The following is a 22,579-nucleotide window of genomic DNA, read 5'->3' as shown; positions in this document are numbered from 1 at the left end:
TATAATATTGGTATGGTTTTAGTCCTAAAATATTGTTCTCAAGTGTTGCTAACACATGCCACTGTTTTTGGTATGGTTTTTTAATATAATGGGGCTGTTCCGGCCTGTTCCGTTCCGTTCCGGCTTTTACACCGTCCCAAAAAAAAGTGGTTTGGATATTTCTAAGCACATAACAACACTGGATAATAACACTGGATCACATTGCAGGTTTGGCGCAAATCTACTCCGCCCGCCAATACAGGAATAACAACACGAGGCTATATTGCAGTGTTGATGTAAAGTACTCTTTCACTCTTCGCTCCACCTCCAATTTAACCAGGCTACTTTACAGGGAAGTTGTAAGCCATTCACGGCGCAGTCCTATGCATGTTTAGACCGGGGGGGGGGGGGGGAACCTCCCAGCATCCCCCATGGCTGCCTAGGGAATGCTGGGAGTTGTAGGACTCCCCCCCGTCTAAGCATGCATAGGATTGCGTCCTTTGGCTGTCACCTATACCCACTTCCTTGAGAGGAAGCTCCATTGAAATCATGTATCAGTAGATATGTATAGGATTGCACTGTAACGCTCAGCCCCATCTGCAGTGTTGGGATTACTGTACTATATTTACAACGCGTTGCAATTTTTAAAATACTTAAACGTGTGTGGCGTTTCCCTTAATCATTTCCACCCCCCTCATAAAACAAGACCTAACTTAGAAACAACACGATCTTTCCCCTCCACCTTTTACTTGGGCGGGGCAGGCACAATCAAAGCTACCCTGTTCCCCACGGTTTTCCTAAGGGCAGCTGCCGCTTTTGCCCCGTAGCAGGAAGGGGGAAAATGGCGTCTAAAGTAACCAGGAAGGGTCCCGTCAGTAGACAATGGAACCACCAGTCTAAAAATAAAAAGTCTATGCTGGTGATGACCCCCACCCGCCCCCTCCTTCCCCCTCCTTCCTCCCCCCTCGCGCGCCTTGGGCCCGGGTCCTCCTGCCGGCGAGCGACGCTCTAGGCTGCGTCCGTGTACTCGCTGCTCCCGGCGTCCCCGGCCCGAGCTGGACTTGGGGAGAAGGGACAGCGTCGGTGAGGCGGCTTCTTCCGTTCCTTTCGGCTCCCGCAGCGCTTGGACGGCGCCGCAGGTACTCATCCCCCTCAGGGCCGCCCTGCGCGGTATCCCCAAGCCCTGGTGCTTACCTTATCCCCCTGCCCGGGGGTCCCCGGTCACCATCCTGGCGCCGCCTCCAGCGTCCTCCGGCCTCCTCCTTATCCCGTAGCCCCAGACAGCCCCAAGCCCAACCGGCCCTACCGCGCTTCCTCTCACAAGCCCCTGCTGCCTTCCTTCCCTCCGTCCGGCCCGGTGTGCCTTATCTCCATCCTTTAGGACAACAACCCTCCCTCATCTTCTTCACAGTCCAGTACTCATTGCCGTTATTCTGATCACCCAGTTATTAGTCTCCGACTCGTTTCAAGCGATTTCTCTCTCCCCCACCCCCCAAATCATACAGTGGCACATCCCGCATCCACTTTTCTCCTATCAGGGGTCGCCTCTCAGTCATCCTCATCACTTAAATCATCCACCATGTTTTCTCTCCCCCCCCCTCCCTTTTTCCTTTAGTGGCTCTTTTCTTATTGCTTCATCAGTGATCGTGGTACTTCCTATACCTGCCTTAACTCTATATAGTAGCAAACACATTTTGAAGATGGGTTAATTTTCTAGACTAAACACTGACTAATGTGCCCCACATTTCCAGTTATAGGAGGCTACCTCGTCTTATCCGGCAGGAACAGGTTTTACCTTCACAAGATAGGGAAGCATTTAGGATGATTGCATTTTTCTTCATTCCCGATCCATAACAAATTGCTACAGATTCTTCATTCCTAAACAATATCAAATTGCTACAGTTGATTCACTCTTCCACATCTCTGGTTATTTTGTGGAGGTCAATAAGCATTCAATGATTGCATTGAGCTGGAAGTTTTTCTTCGGGAGAACCTTTGACAGGAATTTCTAAATTGTCAAAGGGGACATTGGAATCAGAGTTAAGAAAAAAATATTTTAAATTCCTGAGAGCCAACATCAGTTTGTATTTATTTATTTATTTATTACATTTTTATACCACCCAATAGCCGAAGCTCTCTGGGCGGTTCACAAAAATTAAAACCATGAAAAGCATAATAAAACAACCAACAGTCTAAAAACACAAATACAAAATACAATATAAAAAGCACAACCAGGATAAAAGAAACCAGGTCTGTATAGAGCTGGAAGCATATTTGAAATTCTTGGGTGCAAACAACTTTTTAGGTAGTCAAAGGCTTTTTGAAGGCCTGGTTGTAGAGGTGGTGCAACCAAAAAGGCTAAGTGTGACAAAGAGTGTTAACTTCAGTTTTAGAACTTAGAATTGGGTAGTGGGTTGCAAACAGTCAAAGTTCTCAATTAATCAAATAGTTAGAGACCACTAATCTATGCCCTGGTTCATATATTGAATGGCATTTAGCTTTATAGTATGTAAACCTGCTAACACCGTAGGTGAGTGACATTTCATATCACAGTGAAGAGGTTGTGGGAATAAGCTCCCTTGTGTTAAGAGGGGCATAGGAGCAGGCATCAATTAGGGCATCTTCCCCAACCATGGAGATGGAGTTTGTGGTGAAGTTTCCCTCTGAAGGCTTGTGTGGAAAAGTAGAGATTGTCAACTGGCACTTAGTGAAAAACGGCAGAAAATATTTTAGGGGTATAACTGTATATGTATTTTTCAAGTTTGGGGACATTTGAGCTGACAAGCAGATATCTATGTACTTTTTGTATGGGTACAGTATCTCATATTTTAGATGCTTTTACACATAAATAATATTTCAGTTTGTGTTGTGTTTTTATTTTTCTACTTTAAAATGTTTATTAACTCCTTGAATTTCAGGAATAGGGCAAGATCATGCAAAATAAGTAATATAATGTGATCCAGGCACTAGAAAATGAACCCAAGTTATTGATCCCTTAACTGGGCATTTAGCTTCTCAGGGGCACTTTGTGGTGCCAGAAAATCATTTGCTCTTTAATACAGGACAATTATTTACTTTGGAACTAGTTAATTGCACCATATTTTTCAGAACAATTGCGCAAATGTAGTTTTTTAAAACAGTTATCGAGTAAGTCTTTTTCAGATGTCACAAAATTGGCACAGAGCTGTTTTGTGTTAATTGAGAAGGGTAGCTATCTTGAGACAATTCATGAAGCAATTAAGAGGCAGAAAAGAATAAACGAATTTCTGAGCAACTATGACTTGCAGTGCAGTTCTATTCAGAAGTAAGCCCCACTGAACCCAGTGGGACTTACAGCCATAGGCGTGGGCAGCACATTTCATTAGGGGGTTCAGCCAGGGATTTTTTTTAAGGTAAACGTTGATTAAATATACAGTAATAAAGGACTTTTTTTCATTCATCAAACAAACAAAATAAATGAAAACTGAAGTAAACTGTATTTTTTTAATTAACAAGTAATCTGTACTTTAAAAATACACATTTTAAAATGGAGACTCTGAATACTATTTTTTTGCTGTAGTGATAACCAGGCATATATAAAGATACAGTCAATTTTCACCATCTTTAAATTTAATCAGATAATGACCTAATCCAAACTTACTAAAACAGATTCACATTTAAAACAGATTCTATCACATTAACAACGAGTGTCATCTTAAGTTCCAGCACCATACATAGAATACACCATACATAAAATGCCCTAATAATGATTTTAAAAGATTGCCCTGTGTGCTGCTGAGCAAAGAATTTGGAATGAGGTCCAGGAGAGAGACTTCTGGGGTGAATATAGCGAGGACGAGGGGTGGCTGCAAGCCTAGCATAAGAGAGGGCTGGCTGGCAAGATTTGGAGAACTTGGGGGAGTGTAGGAGATCTGGAAGTAGGGACATCTCTGGAAGGCCGCGAAGGGGCTATTGGCAGAAGACAGGAGATGAAGGAGAAAAGAGAGGATGGGAAACCGTCACAAGGGCACATTAGTCTTCTTTACTGATCAATTGTAAGCCGCTCCGGGAGCCTTTTAGGCTGAGGTGCGGGATAAAAATACTCTAAATAAAAATACTCTAAATAAAATAAGGGCAGAAGAAGAGGATTGGCGTAGGGGGAGCCCTGGGGAAAGAAGAGAGAGAAATGCCCCTATGTGTGGGGGTAGAAGAGGGAGAGAGGGTGCAGACAGGAGAGGTATGAGTGTCCTGCAGGGGAGAGGAAACAGAGGTAATGTTTAGCCTTGAGGAGAAGCCTGAGGGGAGACATGATAACATTCCTCAAATACTTGAAAGATTGACACACACAGGAGGGCCAGGATCTCTTCTCGATCATCCCAGAGTGCAGGACACGGAATAATGGGCTCAAGTTACAGGAAGTCAGATTCCGGCTGGACATCAGGAAAAACTTCCTGACTGTTAGAGTATGACAATAGAACCAGTTACCTAGGAAGGTTGTGGGCTCTCCCACACTAGAGGCATTCAAGAAGCAGCTAGACAACCACCTGTCAGAGATGCTTTAAGCTGGATTCCTGCATTGAGCGGGGGGTTGGACTTGATGGCCTTATACACCTCTTCCAACTCTATTATTCTATGATTCTATGAAAACAGTAGTGTAGATCCTGCTTGAGACACCTGGGCCCTGTACACCTAGGAAACCCAATGCATGTTGTTCATTATCTAAATTATAGCCAGCTCTTGCCAGGGCTGGCCCAAGACATTTTGCTGCCCAAAGTGGAATAGCAAATGACATGACCCCCCACCCCACCCCCAAACTCACAGTGCAAAGCCAGTAAAGTCATTTTGGCACTTGAAGCCAGTGGACAACAGCTTATTATGTCATAGTAAAGTTGTGAGTCTTCCAGATCTCACAGGATACTTTACGGCTTTTGAACACAAAAGAAGAAGAGGACTATACCACAACCTGGCCTTGTGGGTCATGTAACCAGCAAGTCCAGTCCAGAAAGGAAATCCAGACACAAGCAATTCAAGCCAAACCACACCACATACCCACATACTGTATTATTTTGCCCCAGTCCAAACATTGGTGCTCATATCCCTTTTTGCTGCAGTGCCACTTCTGCCCCCTTGACCCAGATAAGGGGCCTGGGCAGCTTGGAAGAAGCAACAAGTAAAGAAGGCCTATGGCACTCCACTGAACATGTCAACAGCCAGTCTACCCACTCCTCCCCTTGCCAGGATTCACGCTGCCTATAATGGCAAAGTATAGTAATTGCCTGGGCATCTCTCTCTGCATAATCAGGTAGTAGCTTACAATGGTGTTAAGCAATTTTAGAAACCATATGTAATAGTCTTATAGACCCCTTTATGTCTTAAAATGGATTGCTTCAGTTCAAATGGCAGATATATCTTCCACACTGACAGCTGCTACATTCCTGATACTAGACCAATAGTATATATATGATTCAACACATGTGAGGAGTTTCACATTTTAAACTCATTTAAGGTGCAAGCCTGTGCATATTTAGAATGAAAATTAGTCCTACAATTCTCAGCATACCCCAGCCAGCCATGCCAGCAAGGGGATTCTAGGAGTTGAAGGACTTTTTTCTGTCTAAACATGCATAAAATTGTGCCTTTAACTTATCATGTCACACTAACAGGAATACAGGAATCAAATAGGATTTCCTTCTTCAGTGGGACACACTTACTTAGGAGTAAGTACCATTTTGTTATAGGAAAGGATAATATATTTTTAATTAAAATTTAAAAATAACTATCACCTGGTACAGAGTTTTCCTATGGAAGACCTGGCTGGTTCACTGTTGTAATTATTTGATATGGGACTGAAGTAGAGGGGCACTAATTTTGCTGTACTTATTGTCTTTAAATATGGTTAAATATCCCAGTGTGGGACGTACTTAATGTCTTTAAATATGGTTAAATATCCCACAGTTACCTTGCTATTGTATTTCTACAATTCTTTTTCTCCTGTCCTTTCTTCATCCTCTCTAAATTTTCAGGCTGCATCCGGTGAACATTTACCTCAGAGTAAGTTTGATTGATCTCAGTGGGGCTTACTTCTGAGTAGACATACATAGGATTGTGCTGCAGCTCTGTTTTAAAGTGACACAAGATGCACACATCCAATGTTTACCAAAAGAATGGCTTGAAAAAAGGGGGATGGACACCCTAAAATAAACAAGGGCAGATAGGAATTGTTTTAGCATGCATTCTGAAAAAGGTGCTGCTGAATGAACCCTCCTTAGCCAGGAGGTCCTGGGGGGGCATTGCAGTTCTCCCCCCTTCCCCCTTTCTTTTCTCTTACTGGAGACCAGACTGGGGTGGGCGGTGGGGCAGCGATGAGGAGAGAAGGCACGTAAACATGCAGCTTCTCTCTCTCCCTCTTTCTCCCAAACATTACAGTACCTGCAGGGCTGATGGGGAGAGGAGGGCAGCAGCTCCGAAGGGGGGAGGGCCCCAATCCGCAGCTCCGGGCAATCTATCTTACTAGTTACAGAAACAGTCCCTTCCTTGGCTCCTCCACGTGCTGCTTCCTGGCTCCAGCGTGGCTGCTGCTCCCACCTTGTTCAGCAACTGTCGCGAGAGGTCAGGCAGAGCAGCTGGGAGCGGCTGAGTGAGTGAAAGAGCGAGTGAGCGAGCAAACAAGCGAGAGAGCTGGGTGTGTTTGTGTGTGTGTGTGCAGTGGCTGCACCCTGAAAAAAGCCTTCCGGAGGCGGAGCGGGCTAGAGTCGGCTCCTCGCTTGTCCTCTCTCCCTGAAGTTGCTTGGCAGGGACGGGGCAAACATGGCGGCGGCAGCATATTAGGGGGTTCAGCTGAACTCCCTGAACCCCCTGTGTGCACGCCAATGCTTACAGCACAATCCTATGCATGTCTTCTCAAAAGTAAGTTCCATTGAGGTCAGTGTGACTTACTTCCAGGTAGGTATGAATAGGATTGCAACGTTAGTCTGGAAGCACCCTCTGTCTGCTTATACCATCTGCATTTGTTCTTATAGGTACTGTCAAAGAAGTGTAATGCACAAGAAAGGCTGTGGCAGTTAGCTGTTTAGGTGGCAAAGGCATATCTGATGTCTTGAAGCTTCAGTAAAGAATACCAGTGTTTGTTCAACTTGTGTATAGGCTACTAGGAACTTGCTGCCTTCAGATCTGTTGCTGTGTATTAGAAATACACTTTGCTTTTTATAGACATTCTCATTAGGAACATTTAAATACATTCTCATTAGGAATATTTAATGATCTATCAGCTCTAGAACAGGTCATTAATGTTCCTTACTCTTGTGTGCAGAAGAACTTCTGTACACATGAGTTGTGAAAGGCTGTTTATGACCCTGTTCAGATGACCCGCTAAACCACGTTGATTAAGCATTTTGAACTAAACATTATGGCTTAGTGTGTTGTTTGAACCATTCCTAACTGTGGTGGCTACATAACCATTGTTTAAACACACTCACTAACCATTTGCTGCAAAAGGGCTAGCAACCTAACCATTGCTTAGTGTGTTGTCTGAACAGGTCCTCTATTTTTTAAATTAGTTTAGCTTGGTTTGAACTGATATTCCTTGTAAGATCTCTTTTTGAAATGATTTACAGTGGGCTTTCAGGATGGGGCAAGCTACTACATATTAACAAAATAATAGCGAACCAGGAAGTGCATCATGGAGGTACTTCCTGTTGCATAGACTAAGAGCTATTGTCACTATTTTGGTGCAATGGTCACTTTTTCCAGTGCAGAGCCTTTGGGGAGTAGCAGTCAGCAGAACGGATTTATAGTACCAAATCATCTGCAAACATTTTGTGTTGAAGCCCCTTAGAAGTTTAAATAAAAAACATGTTTTTTGTCATCTTCCAATTGTTATGCAACAGCATCTGACATTTTTAGAGATTAATTGACTAAATCTGTTTTAAAAGGTTGCTAATACTTTGTTTGGATTGTCATTAGTATGTCACAACACCACTTGTTCCTTTCCATTCTAGATGAATACTGAGCAGCACTTGGTATGCTTTTCTTACACATTGCCATTGTGAAAATTTTCTGAGTCACATTTAGTGTGTAACTTGAAGGGCTCCTTTGTAAAATACTGTAGTGATGTTTGCTGTGTGTTAATTGGTTACAGAATGTTTGGCACTTCAGGCCTGTGCAAAGGAAGCGTAATTTACAGCCAAGCTGGAGGCAGCTGGAAAAACAGCCAACAAAAACATGGAAGACAGGTGAGCTTCCAGAGGATTAAAGGGCGGACACTATTCCTGTTGAAAACACAGGAAACAATAGCCTTTTTATTTAGCTTTCCATTTTAAAGCTGTTAAAATGAATCTGTTTACTGAGAGTACTAAGAGTTTTGAGTCAAGGCCAGATAGTGGAACAAATTGCTACAGGAATTTCTGGAATCTAGAGTATTAGGAGATTTCAAAACTATGGTTGATAAACAGCTAAATTAAGTTCCTCTTTAGATCTCAGATGTGTTATTATCAAGTGAAGATGGCTAAATTTGCCTGTCTTAATTTTCTCACTTTTACTAATTTACTTCATTGCAATCCCAGTGCTCACTTGTTTTACTACCCACTAAATTACAGTAGTCTGTTTGTCTGTATTTTTTTAAAATTCTCAGAGATAATTGGGATACTTTTCAGCTTGTGGCTGTCAAACTTTATGCGTTGAGGAAACACTTTCCACATCACCTTCTCTGCCAAGGAACCTCTGTCAAGTATTCTGGGGAGTATTATAGGGCACAGACTCTGTTCACAAGGGGCATGCAAGAAGCCTGTTAAACTTTGCAGTTGCGAACTGAGAGACTGCCCTAAAACACCCCCAGCACCGCTGTGAGGCTGTACATTGCTAAGGAAAACCAGTAATAGTGGGAAAACTGTCTTTCAAAGACGTTTGTCTGCCATTGACTAGACTTATTGAAGAACTGCTAAGCTTCTGAAGCATCCCCAGGTTTCTGCAAAACATAATTTGAAAATCACTGCTTTATGAAAGTTTGTTCAAGAGCATATGGGATCCGAGCACAGGCAAACTACTAATATATTTTACCAACAATGAGCCATGGCTATTTATTTATTTTAATGTATTTCCTCCACTTTTTAAAGTCATGTTATACAACTATAAAAGTACACAACAGTTTAAAATAACCAAGAGAGCCATACAGACAAGCTTAAATTTACTATGACTAAAGCTCTCGTTTCGCTCAGCACTTTGAGTCTCCGTGGCAGTTTATAGCAATTTTACCAAGTTCTCTCTTCCTAATCTTTTTCGCTGCCAGTGCAAACAGGGCCACTTTATGAGTGACATAACTGTTGGTATCACTAAGGAGGAAGAGAACTGTTTCTGCTTGGGCATTCATGCCTCCATATGTCAGCAGCGGTTTCAGGAGTCTCTCTCTTGGGTCCCTATACAGAGGGCAAGTTAACATATAGTGTGCTATGTCTTCCACTTGTTGTTGACCACAGATACATAATCTCAATTCAAATGGTACCTTGTGGTAGCGTCCATCCAGTACTGCAGTTGGCATCACTTGAAACCTCAATTCAATGAAAGCATTTCTCTGGGGCAGTGGCCTCAATTTGGACAGATAACATGCTCTATAGTGTTCTGTTTTTAGAAGAGGGAACCACCGAGAGAATTTAGAATTTTTAATAAGTTGTAGGTCCCTCCTGGAATCTACCCAAAAACACCAATCCCTTAGTTGCTTCTTATCCATGCTTAGAGCAAACTTCAATTCAGGGAGATGATAACTATACAGGAGCTTTTGGGATATTGCCGTCCAATGACAATTGTTATCCATTTCTAGAAAACACTTAGTAGGAAGACGCTCATTTTGCAAGATGGCGATTCCTTTAAAATATTTTAGCTGCGCACTCTCAATTCTTGCCCTAACTGAAGGACTACCAGCTTGTTATACAAAACAGTTTGAACAATTAAAAAAAACACAATAAAACAAATACACCAAAATACACAACAAATGAAGGATACGCAATGAAAACAATCAAATCGGTGATTTGGGGTATGGAAGTGGGCCATTCTCTATGTAAGGTGTTGGCAGCAGCTATAATGCTCTCAGTTTTGCTAACTTTAGTCCCAACCGTGTATGTAAATAAAGTTGTACTTCGGGCTGTAACAGCACAGCTCTATACATATTTAAGCAGAAATAAGTCCCATTGTGTCCAGTTGGGCTTATTCCCAGATAAGGTGGTATATGATTGCAGCCTTAATACTTAACAGAGAACAAAGAGCTGTTTTCACGGCTAAGTGCCTTTTAAAATACTGATTGAAATTTTCAGTTTTCACACAGCTCTGTCTCCAAATCAAATACAAGAAAAATCTTTGTGTATTTTTTAAAGTGTTTTTATCTTATGTGAACTGCTCAGGGAGCTTCAGCTATGGGGCGGTATACAAATGCAATAAATAAATAAATAAAAATAAATAAATTAAAAAATGTCTTTAAACTTGCTTATAGACTCCATTGTTAATGTTATTTCTCATTTAACCAGTCAGATATGGTCAAATAATAGTTATGTTTAAAGCCTTAATTTGTTAGTAGCAATGAAGAGAGAGAGAATTGCTATTAAAAAGTTATTAATATTAAAAAAAATCAAATATTTCTTGACTTTTATTTCAAAACTCCCAAGGTACAGCACATTTCCCCCCACAAAAAGAAATAAAACCCATTGAGTAACTCTAAAAACCAAAGGTCAGATCTTGAATGCACTTATGGCTATAGTGAAGGCAGAGTGTCTGTTCCTAAATGATGTGTGAGTAAACTGTGACACCTACAGGGGAAGGGAACAAGGAACTCTCATTCCTACCTTTGCTAACAGATGAGACCATAGTGCAATTGCTATCAGCTGACACCATCGTATAATCTACACAAGGGCATTCTCGTATTTCGTGGATTGTTTGATAATGTTTAACATCAGCCAAATAATAGTAAATTGCCTGGCATCCCATCACATATAAAAGTGACTCTGGATACCTTAGTTATTTTTTTAAGGTAATTTCTTTTCCTGCCTTTGTGCAGAGGATCAAAGTGGGAAACCAAATTAGTCCAGAACACTGTAAAACATTAAAATTCTACTCTTGTGAATCCAATCTTCATTTTGAGGTACATGTATACCCCTCATTTTCCCAAAGATAAACTTGTATGTTTGATAGCAAACATTTCTGATACAATTCTGCCTTACAGTAAATAAGAGGTGAACCCCCTTAATAAAAGAATATCTAATGTTGCATTCTTTTTATAGTCCTTCTCTTTCTCTTGACTCTATTCTTCATATTAGGTGAAAGATGGCACAGTTCCTATGAAGTTATAGGTGACTTCTTGACATCCTGCTTACCATGACACCCAGCAGAGGGCTGTGGAGAAGAAAGGTGGAATTCCTCCCTTCCCCTTAAAAAAACTACCATGGCTGGGTAAGGATTAAGGAAGGTGTGAAGAATCCAGAAATTTCATTTTCCCCTCACATGCTTCATCTCTGAAATTAAATTGCCCCCAAATGGTTGTATCATGCTTTTGTTCATCAACAGTTGTCTTTTTATTGTCTTCTTCAGTGTTCATGGAATATGAGCATTACTCATATTGAAAATAGTCACACTTGTTATACAAATCCACTCTGTGCTGTTGCTCACCTTGCCTCCTTTCCCCAGCTCCCACGCATAAACATTGGAGAAATGTAAATTCTGGAATGTTTACAAGGTTTTGCTGAAAGGAGATGGCTTGTGTTTTGTTTTACAAGCTTCAAAATACTGATTTTTCCTTACATTCTAGGACTTGCCCAATGTGTTGACATCATGGGGAGTTGCTGTAGCTGCCCATGCAGAGACAGGGTTCCAGACAACCACCCCACCAAGTTTAAGGTAACTTTCTGTATTTATCTTCTATAGTGTGTTCTGCCACTAGCATTACTCAGAATGAATTAAGGAATATGCTATGCCAATAAAATAGTGGAGAATGACTGTTTTTACAGAGGAGACTGTTGCAATACGCCTGTTGTTTTTCTTGAGATTGGTGTTGTGCCTCTTGAGCTTGGAAATGTTCCTATCATATGTGTGTTTTTGTGTGGTAGTTACCACAGAGGCTAGGAGATTCAGCTTCTCAGTAAGAGAAGAAACGGGGTTGCCTCTTATGAGGTGTTTAAAAACAAAGGACGTAATGTTGGTTCATAAGAAAAAATCATACTCCCCACCTTTGCTTAACATCGAGCCTGATTAAGTATTCTGGAGAACTGGCATGCTTGCTATCTATTTTGTGACATTTTGGTTGATTTTAATATAATTAATTTCTCATGAAGTGAGTTATTCAATTTGGTCCATTAGGTCATTGTAGCTATTAGGCTGCTTGTGTGATGTTGGGCAGTGAGTCTTGGGTGAGCTAGCAATGTGGATATCTCCAAAGTTCAGCTACAAGCATTTATAGTAAACACATATGCTTGGACTCCCTTGGGATGTACGCGAACACCCCCTGTACCAGTACAGAGAGTCAATTTCCTGGGATCTTTCTGTGGACTGGCCTAGCAGCCTCCAGGTATATTGGACTGACATATTTTCCTGGCAGTGAAGCCTTCCTTTAAAGGATTTCACCCTTTTACAAGTGCAAAAATGACTGTGTCAAGGAGAGATTGCTGGGCCTGAGTGCTTTCCTAAACAAACACAACCCACCAGCATATGATTTTATATAGAGCCTGCTCTTCCTACTAATGTGCTATTTGGCATAATGCCTGAAGCTCCTAACAGCGTTTTTGGTGTTCCTACAGGTGACAAACGTTGACGATGAGGGCAATGAGCTGGGCTCGGGGATTATGGAGCTGACACAAAGGGAGCTTGTTTTGCACACGCACAAGCGTGATGCTGTTCGGTGGCCCTACCTTTGCTTGCGTCGCTATGGCTATGACTCCAACCTCTTCTCCTTTGAGAGTGGCCGTCGCTGCCTGACTGGACAGGGTATGTGAACTTCTCACCAGGGACAATGTCTCTAAAATTGTCTTGCTGAAGTAGGCTGTGAAGTTAAGATAGCAAATGACTTCTCTCCTCATGGCGTACAGTAAAACTAGTTTCTGTATAGAAACAGTTCTCCTACGTTTCTGCCTTCAGCTAAATGCTAACTTTAGAACATAAGAAAAGCCCTGCTGGATCAGAGTAAAGGCAATTCAGTCCCCACAGTCGCCAACTAGATGCCCATGGGAAGCCCACAAGCAGGACAAGAGTGAAACGGCGCTCTCCCACTTATGTTCTTCTGCAACTAGTATTCAGAATCATACTGCCAGTAATATATCGCCATAATGACTTGTAGCCATTGATAACCTTATTCTCTACTTTAGACAGTTGTGGCTGCAATAAGACTCATTATATTGCTGTAGTAAGATTCATTACATTGTTTAACCAAAATGAGTTAACAAACCAGCATATCAAACCCTCACCTGCCCTCAGTTCCACAGCTTATCATGACATTGTACCAGCTTTCAGAAGAACTGTTATACTAATGGTTAGTCATACTTGCCCCCACTGTCACATGGAGAGACCTAAGCATATTTGTACCATGCTGCTAGGGTAGGACAGGATCATAGGTGTCCAAGTTACACAACATTGTATGCCCTTTCCAGCCCTCCACCCTCATCAGGTGATGGAAATTAATGGGGAGAGTGTTCCATGGGATGAGACGTCATTAACCCTGCTTCTAAATTTCTTGATATGACCGTTCATAGATCCTGAGAACCACAAACAAGGATCTGTTGAAGTATGCTTTACATAAGTGGTTTTTCATTACATATGCAAACTAGTTTCCCATGTAACCATGATCCCTGCTTTACAAAGGAATCATGGTTTGCATCAATTATGATTTGCATTAGTGTGCATACAATGTGATATCATGGTTTATATGTAGGGGAAGGAAAAGAAGGGGGTGGGATCATGCAGGGGGTCTAGCTGATTCAGTTTCCAAACCATGGTTTGCTCAGTGTTGGCATTGGTCTGTAACAGTAATTTGTGTCTGCGTTGCCTACAACAGAAAAATCCATCACAAAAGTACGCTGGGTCCCTAGTCAAAATAGTGTAGATAGAAAGCCAGGTTTTATATTCAATGGCCATAGGCCCTGCTATTTTGTCAGATGTTTCTACTCTAGCTTATGTGAACATTCTTTGACTCATCTATCTTTCCCCCCTTTTCTTTATTTCCCTTGGGACGTTTTTTTAAAAAAAGTTCTTTTACTTCAATGATCATTTGTTTCATACAGGGGAAGATAAGGCAGAAATAAAGTGGGGGGTTGCTTTTTTATTCTCATTCTTATTATTAATATTAGCCAAGTACATTTTTCTTCAGAATAGCAGCTGCGGTTGCCATGCTCTCATCCTAGTTGCTATGGTTTTTATGTGCGTGTTTGTGCATGCCAGTGTCCGATTGGTTAGCTCAGCATGGCCAGGCAATTGATAGGAAATGTTATGGGAGGAGGGGAAGGTGCTGCAGTTGAATAAAGTGAGGTACTATCCCTCCCATTCATGTAATAGTCTCAGTTTATGTTAAGGCTTCCATTATTTGCATGGAATGATCATGCCCCCAAAATTAGCTGACAAATGAGACGGGAAATGGTCTGTTGTGCTCTTTGTGCCTTATCCCTGCTGTTGCAGTTTACTCTTTATTTCTGGTAGAATTATTAAACCTTGGTGTGAGCATTTTAAAAGATGCACTATGATTTATGAAGTAATACCAGCGGTGATAAACATATTAATTAAGTCTTCTCCCCCCCCCCTTTTTCCCTTCTTCTTTTTTCCCCTTTTCTCCATGTTTTTGATGGGGATAAGGGAAGGGTGGGTGGATAAGCGTAGGGATTGAAATATTGGCAAAATTAGATTTCAGTTATTTATTTGCTTAAAAACCTTTTAGGAAGGAAGAGACCCAATAACATATGAGTAATAATAAAATGTATTTCTTCTTGGTCACAGCGGTGCAGCAAAACAGGTCAGACTGCAACCTTCCCTTTTCTGTCTTACTCAGTGGCTGGAAATAGTGGTCTGCAGAGGAAACTATACAGAATTCCAGGAGCTGACACTTGCTTTATAGTCCTAAATGGCCTGGGTCTGGGGATACCTCAGGGAGCACCATCTTCCCTGCCCCACCTGCAAATGTTGTGCTTACATCATTTCAGGAGTAACATGCAGAAGTTAGACTATTGGTGCTAAGGAGCAGAACATTGCCACTGTCTAGTCCTCTTGCTTTTAGCCTTTAAGAAGGTGTGTAGTGGAAACGTATCTGTTTTTAATAGTCTTTGGTTAACTTGTTGTTTTTATGCTGCTGTTACTATTGTTGCTTACTATCTTGGTATTTTAATTGATTTAGAGGTATTGTGTTATACGCTAACATGAGGGCCAACAGCAAGGTATAAAGCAGAGGTGGCAAGTTGCAGCCCTCCAGATGTTTTGGCCTACAGCTCCCATGATCACTCACCATTGGCTATGCTGGTTAGGGCTGATGAGAACTGTAGGACAAAACATCTGCAAGGCAACAAGCTGCCCACAAGTTGTTAGAAACTTGACCCTGTCGGTTCGGTTCCAATGATTTTTTTTACTTATATTTAATCTATATTTTGGGGGGACCCTGTTCAATTCTTAGAGTTGGCATATAAGGCAGTGAGTTCAACAAGTTAATTATGCTGCATTGTAGAAGTATTTTCTGAGCATCAAATGTATATTTCTTGCTTTTGTGAACTAGAACACACTGCCTTTAATCCACGCTTTTTGTATTTGTGTAGGAATTTTTGCATTCAAGTGCTCAAGAGCAGAGGAGATATTTAACCTGCTGCAGGACCTGATGCAGTGTAACAGTATCAGTGTGGTGGAGGAGCCTGTTGTCATCACAAGGAACAGCCATGCTGCTGAGCTGGAACTGCCCCGGACACCCCAGACACCCAATAGTAAGAGAGGGCAGAGAGAGAGGGGTGGAGACGCCTGCTAGCCTTCTGCTCTAGAGCATTTGTTTTTGGTCTCAACCACAGTGTGTTCCAGTAGGAACAGGCTTATGCCTGTGGGGCCAAACCAGCTTTTTGAAGCCTTCCAGAGGCCTATACTGTCCCTGTCATTTGTAAAATTCCATGGGGATTTGGCAGAATTTAAAGGTCGATGTCAAGTTGAAACTCAGCCTTTCCATTGTAGAATGCACAGCTGAGGCCGGGAGGCCAATCTATTTTTCCAACATGGTCCTAGTCCTTGTGCAGTACAGTGATATCACAGCGTTATGCAAGAGATTCATTGCGTTGTATCAGGTTCTTTTTGGTTTACTTTTCCTAAGCTAATGCAGTCCAGTGCAGGTCACTAAGCCTTGCCTATATGATTCATCCTGAAGTTAGCTTGTTAATCCCTTTACCCTTTTTCTTTCATAAACTCAATTCTACTTCTGTCCCATGTGCTACCTTCACTGTAAAGCCACAAGTTTTGGGCTGGCTTGATACCTTGTTTCCAAGGTAACCATTTAAAACAGCAGATATCAGATATGTTTTAGACTCCTCTGCAACTTCAATTGGAACTGTAGAAAGCGTTCCTTAAGGCTCAATAGTTTCTTAATATTTGTCCTGGTCACAAAAATCTCTTGTTCTTTTGTTAGATTTGACATAGGCAGTTTGACCTTCGGTCATGTCAGTTATCTGGCCTGCTTTATAAACTACATCCTGTCCCCTTACAGTGGAGACTTTCACCAGCCTATTTGGCTTCACTAGCTAAGCGGCTGAGAAGTCATGTTTCTTTGCAAATGTGTATGTACTCTTGTGTAATGCCTGTTTGGTGGCTCTGCTAATCGTGTTCATCTTCTAATGCCAATCTCATCTTTCTCCAGCTCTAGGGTACACAGTTCCGGGGTTCCCCAATGGGTTCCACAGTTTCCCTGTAGAGGCCCCATCTTGCTCTGCAGCCCGACATGCCTCCATGGGTAGCCTAAGGCATTCTTCAGTTGGTGAGGACTCCACACATGCCCTCATTATTCCTGACGAGCAAGTAAGTTCACCTTACGACGTTCAGAAGATCTAGCCTGATCTACCAGTTTTTATTTATTTATTTATTACATTTTTATACCGCACAATAGCCAAAGCTCTCTGGGCGTTTCACAAAAATTAAAACCATTAAGAACATAATAAAACATCCAACAATCTAAAAACCCAAATACAAAATACAATGAAAAGGAGGACAGGACTCCTGTATCTTTAACAGATTGATAGAAAAGGGAGCAGGTGTCATTTGTATATATGGAGAACCTGCTGAAATTCCTTCTTCATCACAACAGTTAAAGGTGCAGGAGATATGCAAGAGTGGCCAGATACAAAAGAGGGCAAGGCACCTGCAGCTTTAACTTTGTGATGAAGAGGAAATTTCACCAGGTTCCCCGTATATACAAATGACACCTGCTGAAACTTCCTTTTCAATACAACTGTTAAAGATACAGGAGCCCTGACCTCCTTTTCATATGGTCACCCTATATTACTGTAGGGAAATATGCACACGTTCTGTTTCATTTATTCTGCTCTGTGTCCTTGTAATTATTTTTCTGAAAAGGTTAATGTGCAAGGAGAAGTAACATTCACTCCTAATGATGGAAAATCTGTGGTATCCATACTTCCTCCATTCAATATTGCATCTGAGAGCAGCCTACATTCCCTTTTTGCATGTATACTTATATGCAAGTATACTATATGCAAGTATACTATATTGCATACTTTCATAATTCTCTGTGGTGTTACGTTTCTTTCCAGCTTTGCTGGGAAGTTATAAATCATCCTGTCTTTGCAAGCCTACAGACACTTAATCCTGTGATTCATAATGTACAGTTCAGGGTGGGGAGAAATAAGGAGATAACTAGAAATTAAACTTGTTTTTTAACATTTAGAATTTTAATTAGTATTTTCAGATGAACCGTATGATGAGAATAAAATTGATTAAGACTTTATCCATCCTGCTGCTTAGGAACTATATTTGATATTTGTAGACATTTATTTAGTATAATATTGGGTATTTATGTTAGAAGTGGCTTCCAACATAAATACCCAATATTATACTAATTTCAAAAACCATAATACTAAAATTAATCATTTATAACCAGCAATAACACTAACATAGAAAACATCTAGCCCACTAAAAACACTAAAGTCCAGTACATAAAACCACATCATATATCCTACAGCCTAATGAAATTCCTTTAGCAGAAGGCAATGAAAAATAAATTAGTTTTAAGGGTTGTTTTTTTTAAAGGCTTGCTGTGATGGGGCCTGATGTACTTCAATTGGCACAGCATTCCACAAGTGTGGGGCTCCTGCTGAAAAATGCCCCCTTCCTCATTTTCACCAACCTAGTTATTCTTATATTGTGAAAGTAGGGTGTCAGATGCAAAACTCAAACAGTGGCAGGTAGGCTGATATGAGTGAAGGTGGGTAACTAGGTTCAAATTATTTAAAGCTTTAAAGGTCAATACCAACACTTTAGATTGGCCCTGAAAATGCATCAGCAACGTGTGCAGCTGAAACCCTATAGGCGTTGCATGCTCCAATTGCTAGCACGCACACAAACAGACATGCAGGGTACTTGGGCATTTGAAGTTTCTGAACCATCTTTAAAGGCAACCCCATTTAGAGTGCATTTCAGTAGTCCTACCTGGATGTCACTAGTACATGGATAACTGAGGCAAGGTCCATTTTTTTAGATCAGGTTGCAGTTGGCATACCAACTGAAGCTTCTCCAGTTAGCACTGAGTCCAGGAGAACTTGGTCATTTTGATGAGTAAACTCATTTACACCATCATCCTATGCACGTTTACTCAGAAGTAATTCTCACTGTGTTCAGTGGGGCCTACAAAGTAGTGTGTTTAGGTTTGCAGCCTTATTCTTGTATCAAGTGAATTTTTACTTTGGGAGATACCATCAGCTACTAAGCCATGCACAAGGTTATATATTATCCTATAAAACCCTAAACAACTTGGGACCAGGATACCTATTATTATTATTATTTATTTATATAGCACCATCAATGTACATGGTGCTGTACAGATTACACAGTAAATAGCAAGACCCTGCCGCATAGGCTTACAATCTAATAAAGTTGTAGTAAACAATAAGGAGGGAAAGAGAATGCAAACAGGCTGAGGAGGTCTTGATGGTAATTCCAAAATGAACAGAATGTTGCTATGAAGAACCTCGACAATGGGCCTTCTCTGTAGCAGCACCCACCCTCTGGAAAACCATCCCTCATGCTGTTCAGGAGGGGGGAAATATAACATCATTTAAACACCTCCTGAAAACATCTGTGCTGGGTTTATTTTTGGTTTTATGTGGTATTTCATATTTTTAACTTTTTAATTGTTTGATCTGTTGTATTTTATGGGTATAATTGTGAACTGCCCCAAGATCCTCAGCTATTAAGCAGTATAAAAATGCAATGACTAAATAAATAATAAATGTATTTTAAGCTCAGCACAATATAAGTTGCCTTAGGAATGACCCATGCCACCTTGTGCTTACTTCATCTATCAAACCTATTGCTGCAAGTCCCTCTTCTTTCTGCTTTCCAGCCGTATCACCCTCAGGTGATATCTTGGTCTGTCAGCCTCCCCCCATGAATATGTTTCTTGGGGGCTTTTGTTCCCTTCCTCATCACACTCTAATCTTTTTTTCTCTCCTTGCAGTCCCACACCTATGTGAACACAGGCAGCGGTGAGGAGGAGATGAGAGGCCACCACTGTATGCACGCCTTGCCTGAGGTCCATCCTGCAGTCTCCCATCCAAACCACAGCTGCTCCCTGGAGGATCGTAATCCCCAGGTTTACCTACAGCCAGGAGAGGTGAAGTTTGTGCTGGGCCCTGCCCCTGGCTACAGGCACCTGATGAAATGTGATGGCTTCTGCCGGCCCCATTGGGAGTGTGCAGGCCATATCTGCACCCCTAACAATAACAATGACTGTAAAGACGAGTGTCTCACCCCCAAATGTGTCTATGAGAACATCAATGGCCTGCTGCCGCCACGAGCCACCTTGCTTCGACGGGGCAGCGGGCGCTTAAAAATTGCCCGTGAGGATCTGAATCCCCCCAGCTGCTCTCATCGCCGGACCACCCTGCTGCACTATGAGAACCTGCCCTCACTGCCCCCTGTGTGGGAGTGCCAGCCGCTGAGACGAGACCAGGATGAGGAGGACTCTGGTGATGCAATGACGCCTTCCCCCAATGGCTACCCTGAGCTTGAGGAAGATGACCCGTTGCGAAACTACATGAACTCAGAAAGTGCTGCACTGCATGGGGGCCTGCGCAGGGGGGGTTGCTCCCAGCAGCGTCGCAGTTGTGCACCCAGCGTCTTCAATTTCGACTTCCACAGGCCCTGTTTGGAGCAGCCAAGGCAGCTCAACTACATCCAGGTGGAACTGGAGGATGAGCCTCACAAAGGGCGCCAAAGCACACCAGTCCCCCGTGCCCCACGTCCTTCTGCACACCCAGCCCGCAGGACGGATTCCTATGCGGTCATTGACCTTAAAAAGACAGCAGCCATGTCCAACTTGCAGAGGGCACTGCCTAGGGATGATGGGACTTCCAGGAAAACACGGCATAACAGCACTGACCTGCCTCTGTAAGAGGAATGCCCAATCCAAGCACCGCATTGTGGCTTTTGTACCTGCTCTTCAACGAATCATGTTGCATAACTCATCTTCTCACTGCGCCCCGTGTTTCCCAGTGTGACTCGCTGGGGTAGCTCCATCAAGCTAACTTGAGAAATGTAGCCTATCTGTGCCTCTTCCCAGTCCCCATTTCTCCTGCCATGTAGTTTTTGAAGCCTTGCCAAGTGTTTGAAAACTTGACTCGCTTGATACCAGGGGTGGGGTAACATTATCGATGCTGCCTGTTCTTCTCCCCCCTGCCCCTTTATATAGGATTCATGTTTGGAAATCCTTCCTTCCCATTTTCAAGGGATCCTCTTGATGGTAGAATGTGTGAAGGAAGGAGCAAAGAACAACCAAAAATCTAATGGTACAGGTAGAGCTCGAGGGCTAGGGAGCACTCTTATTTATTTTTTATTTTTTGAAGGTATGCAAAAAATATATATTTATTTTTTAAAAATTGTGTTAATTTATTTTATTTATTTTTCAGGGATTTCCTTGCTTATTTATTTATTTATTTTTATATGTCAGAGTTAAGTGCCAAGCAAATGTAAAGTATAACTGCTTTGCTGTTTGTTCTTTCTGTGAAAGTGCTGTGGAGGTCGGGGAGGGGCTGTTGAGAGGGTCAGTGTTGGATCACATCCAGTTGATTTGACAGTGGGTGTTGAAGGCAAAACAGAGGCAGCAGGAAGAAAGGAGCCGCAATCTGGCAAGCAAGCATGAATTCTTTGGAGTAGTTTGGAGATGGTCCTAGCCCCATTTACCCACAGAGATGGCTTCACATGCAGACAAACCCAGTTTCCTGGCTCAAGTTCCTGTCTGATTGAGTGTGTCTCATTATACACCTCTCTCCATTTTCACAGCAAAAACCTCCCATGGAATTATATATTGCCAATCCCCAACAAAAGCCCTGATGGACCTTTCAGTAGCTGCTTTCCTAGTAGTCTGGTGGAGTCTTTCTGAGAAGTCAACCTTTTAATAATGTGAGCTAGGAAAAGATGTTGATATTGGTGCGGCTGATTGTTTGCTGGTGTAATTTGGAATTTCTCTCTTTCCATTTTGCCTCCACTGTGCTCCTCCGAATATGTTGGTGGATTCCAATTCATCGTTTGTGAATAATCAGCTTGATGACTAAATACAGCATTTTGCATAACCTTATTGACAAGCATGGCTTTGTTTAACTGTGGCTGCCAGAGCTACTTTAGACTAAAAATAACCCTACAATGGGGAATGTGCACATGGCATCTTTTTTTCCTCACTGCTCATGTTTTGCCCCCAGAGGCAGCCCTTCCAAGAATAATTATAACTGTCTTGCAGATAAATATTAAGCCTGTCCTGAGAAGTTCTTTGGCTTTGGCTCAGTTCAGACAACACGTCCCTCAATGGTGGTTTTAGAACTCCACGGTGGAGTTGCTACACCGTTGAGAAATGTGTTGTCTGATAGGAAAACTCCACGCAACAGTGGAATTTCTTTTGGAAAACACTCCACGGAGCATATCCATGCTGTACAGAGGAGAGTTTCTGCCTAACTGTCGTGTGGAGTTTTCTGTTGCATTAAGTTGACTTTTCCCACTGGCTACAGAGTTCCCTGGCAAGAGCAGTGAAAGGAGCGAGTGCTGCTCTAGGAGAGCTGCCGGGATTCCCCCCCCCCCAGCAATGGCTGATGGGATACCATCAGGAGGACTGGGGTGGGAGGGCAGAGGAATTGTCAATCAAACATCGCAATGGATTTTACTCAACTCCACAGTAGCCCGCTGTCACGCAACAGTGGAGTTAGAACATGCTGTGTGGGCAGTACCTCCTAAAAACTGAACTGTTGAGTGGAGTTTTCACACTGCATTGACTAATGTGTTGTCTGAACTGAGCCATTATGAACTTTGTCTCACTGAAGCCACTAGAAAAACTCATTACATGTTTCTAATCTCTAAGACTTTATAGGATTGGGGATTAGGAATTCACCTGGTCGCAAACTGTGATTTCCTCGTCCTCCTCCCC

The 22,579-nt window shown here is 42.2% G+C and overlaps 1 protein-coding gene across 1 annotated transcript; it reads left to right on the top strand.

Moving 5' to 3' along the window:
* Positions 1-1,050: 1,050 nt before the first annotated feature.
* On the top strand, positions 1,051-21,325 carry FRS3 (fibroblast growth factor receptor substrate 3). The gene is made up of 8 exons (XM_063119143.1): positions 1,051-1,118; positions 8,096-8,189; positions 11,256-11,388; positions 11,744-11,832; positions 12,729-12,915; positions 15,717-15,878; positions 16,793-16,950; positions 19,625-21,325. Exons 4-8 carry the CDS (start codon positions 11,767-11,769, stop codon positions 20,558-20,560), a joined length of 1,509 nt encoding a protein of 502 aa, XP_062975213.1. The 5' UTR covers positions 1,051-1,118; positions 8,096-8,189; positions 11,256-11,388; positions 11,744-11,766; the 3' UTR covers positions 20,561-21,325.
* The last annotated feature ends 1,254 nt before the right edge of the window (positions 21,326-22,579 follow it).

This window comes from Elgaria multicarinata, chromosome 1, assembly GCF_023053635.1.
Source record: "Elgaria multicarinata webbii isolate HBS135686 ecotype San Diego chromosome 1, rElgMul1.1.pri, whole genome shotgun sequence".
NCBI lineage: Eukaryota > Metazoa > Chordata > Lepidosauria > Squamata > Anguidae > Elgaria > Elgaria multicarinata.
Note: the sequence above shows the minus strand (reverse complement) of the source record. Positions and strands in the feature narration are given on the sequence as shown.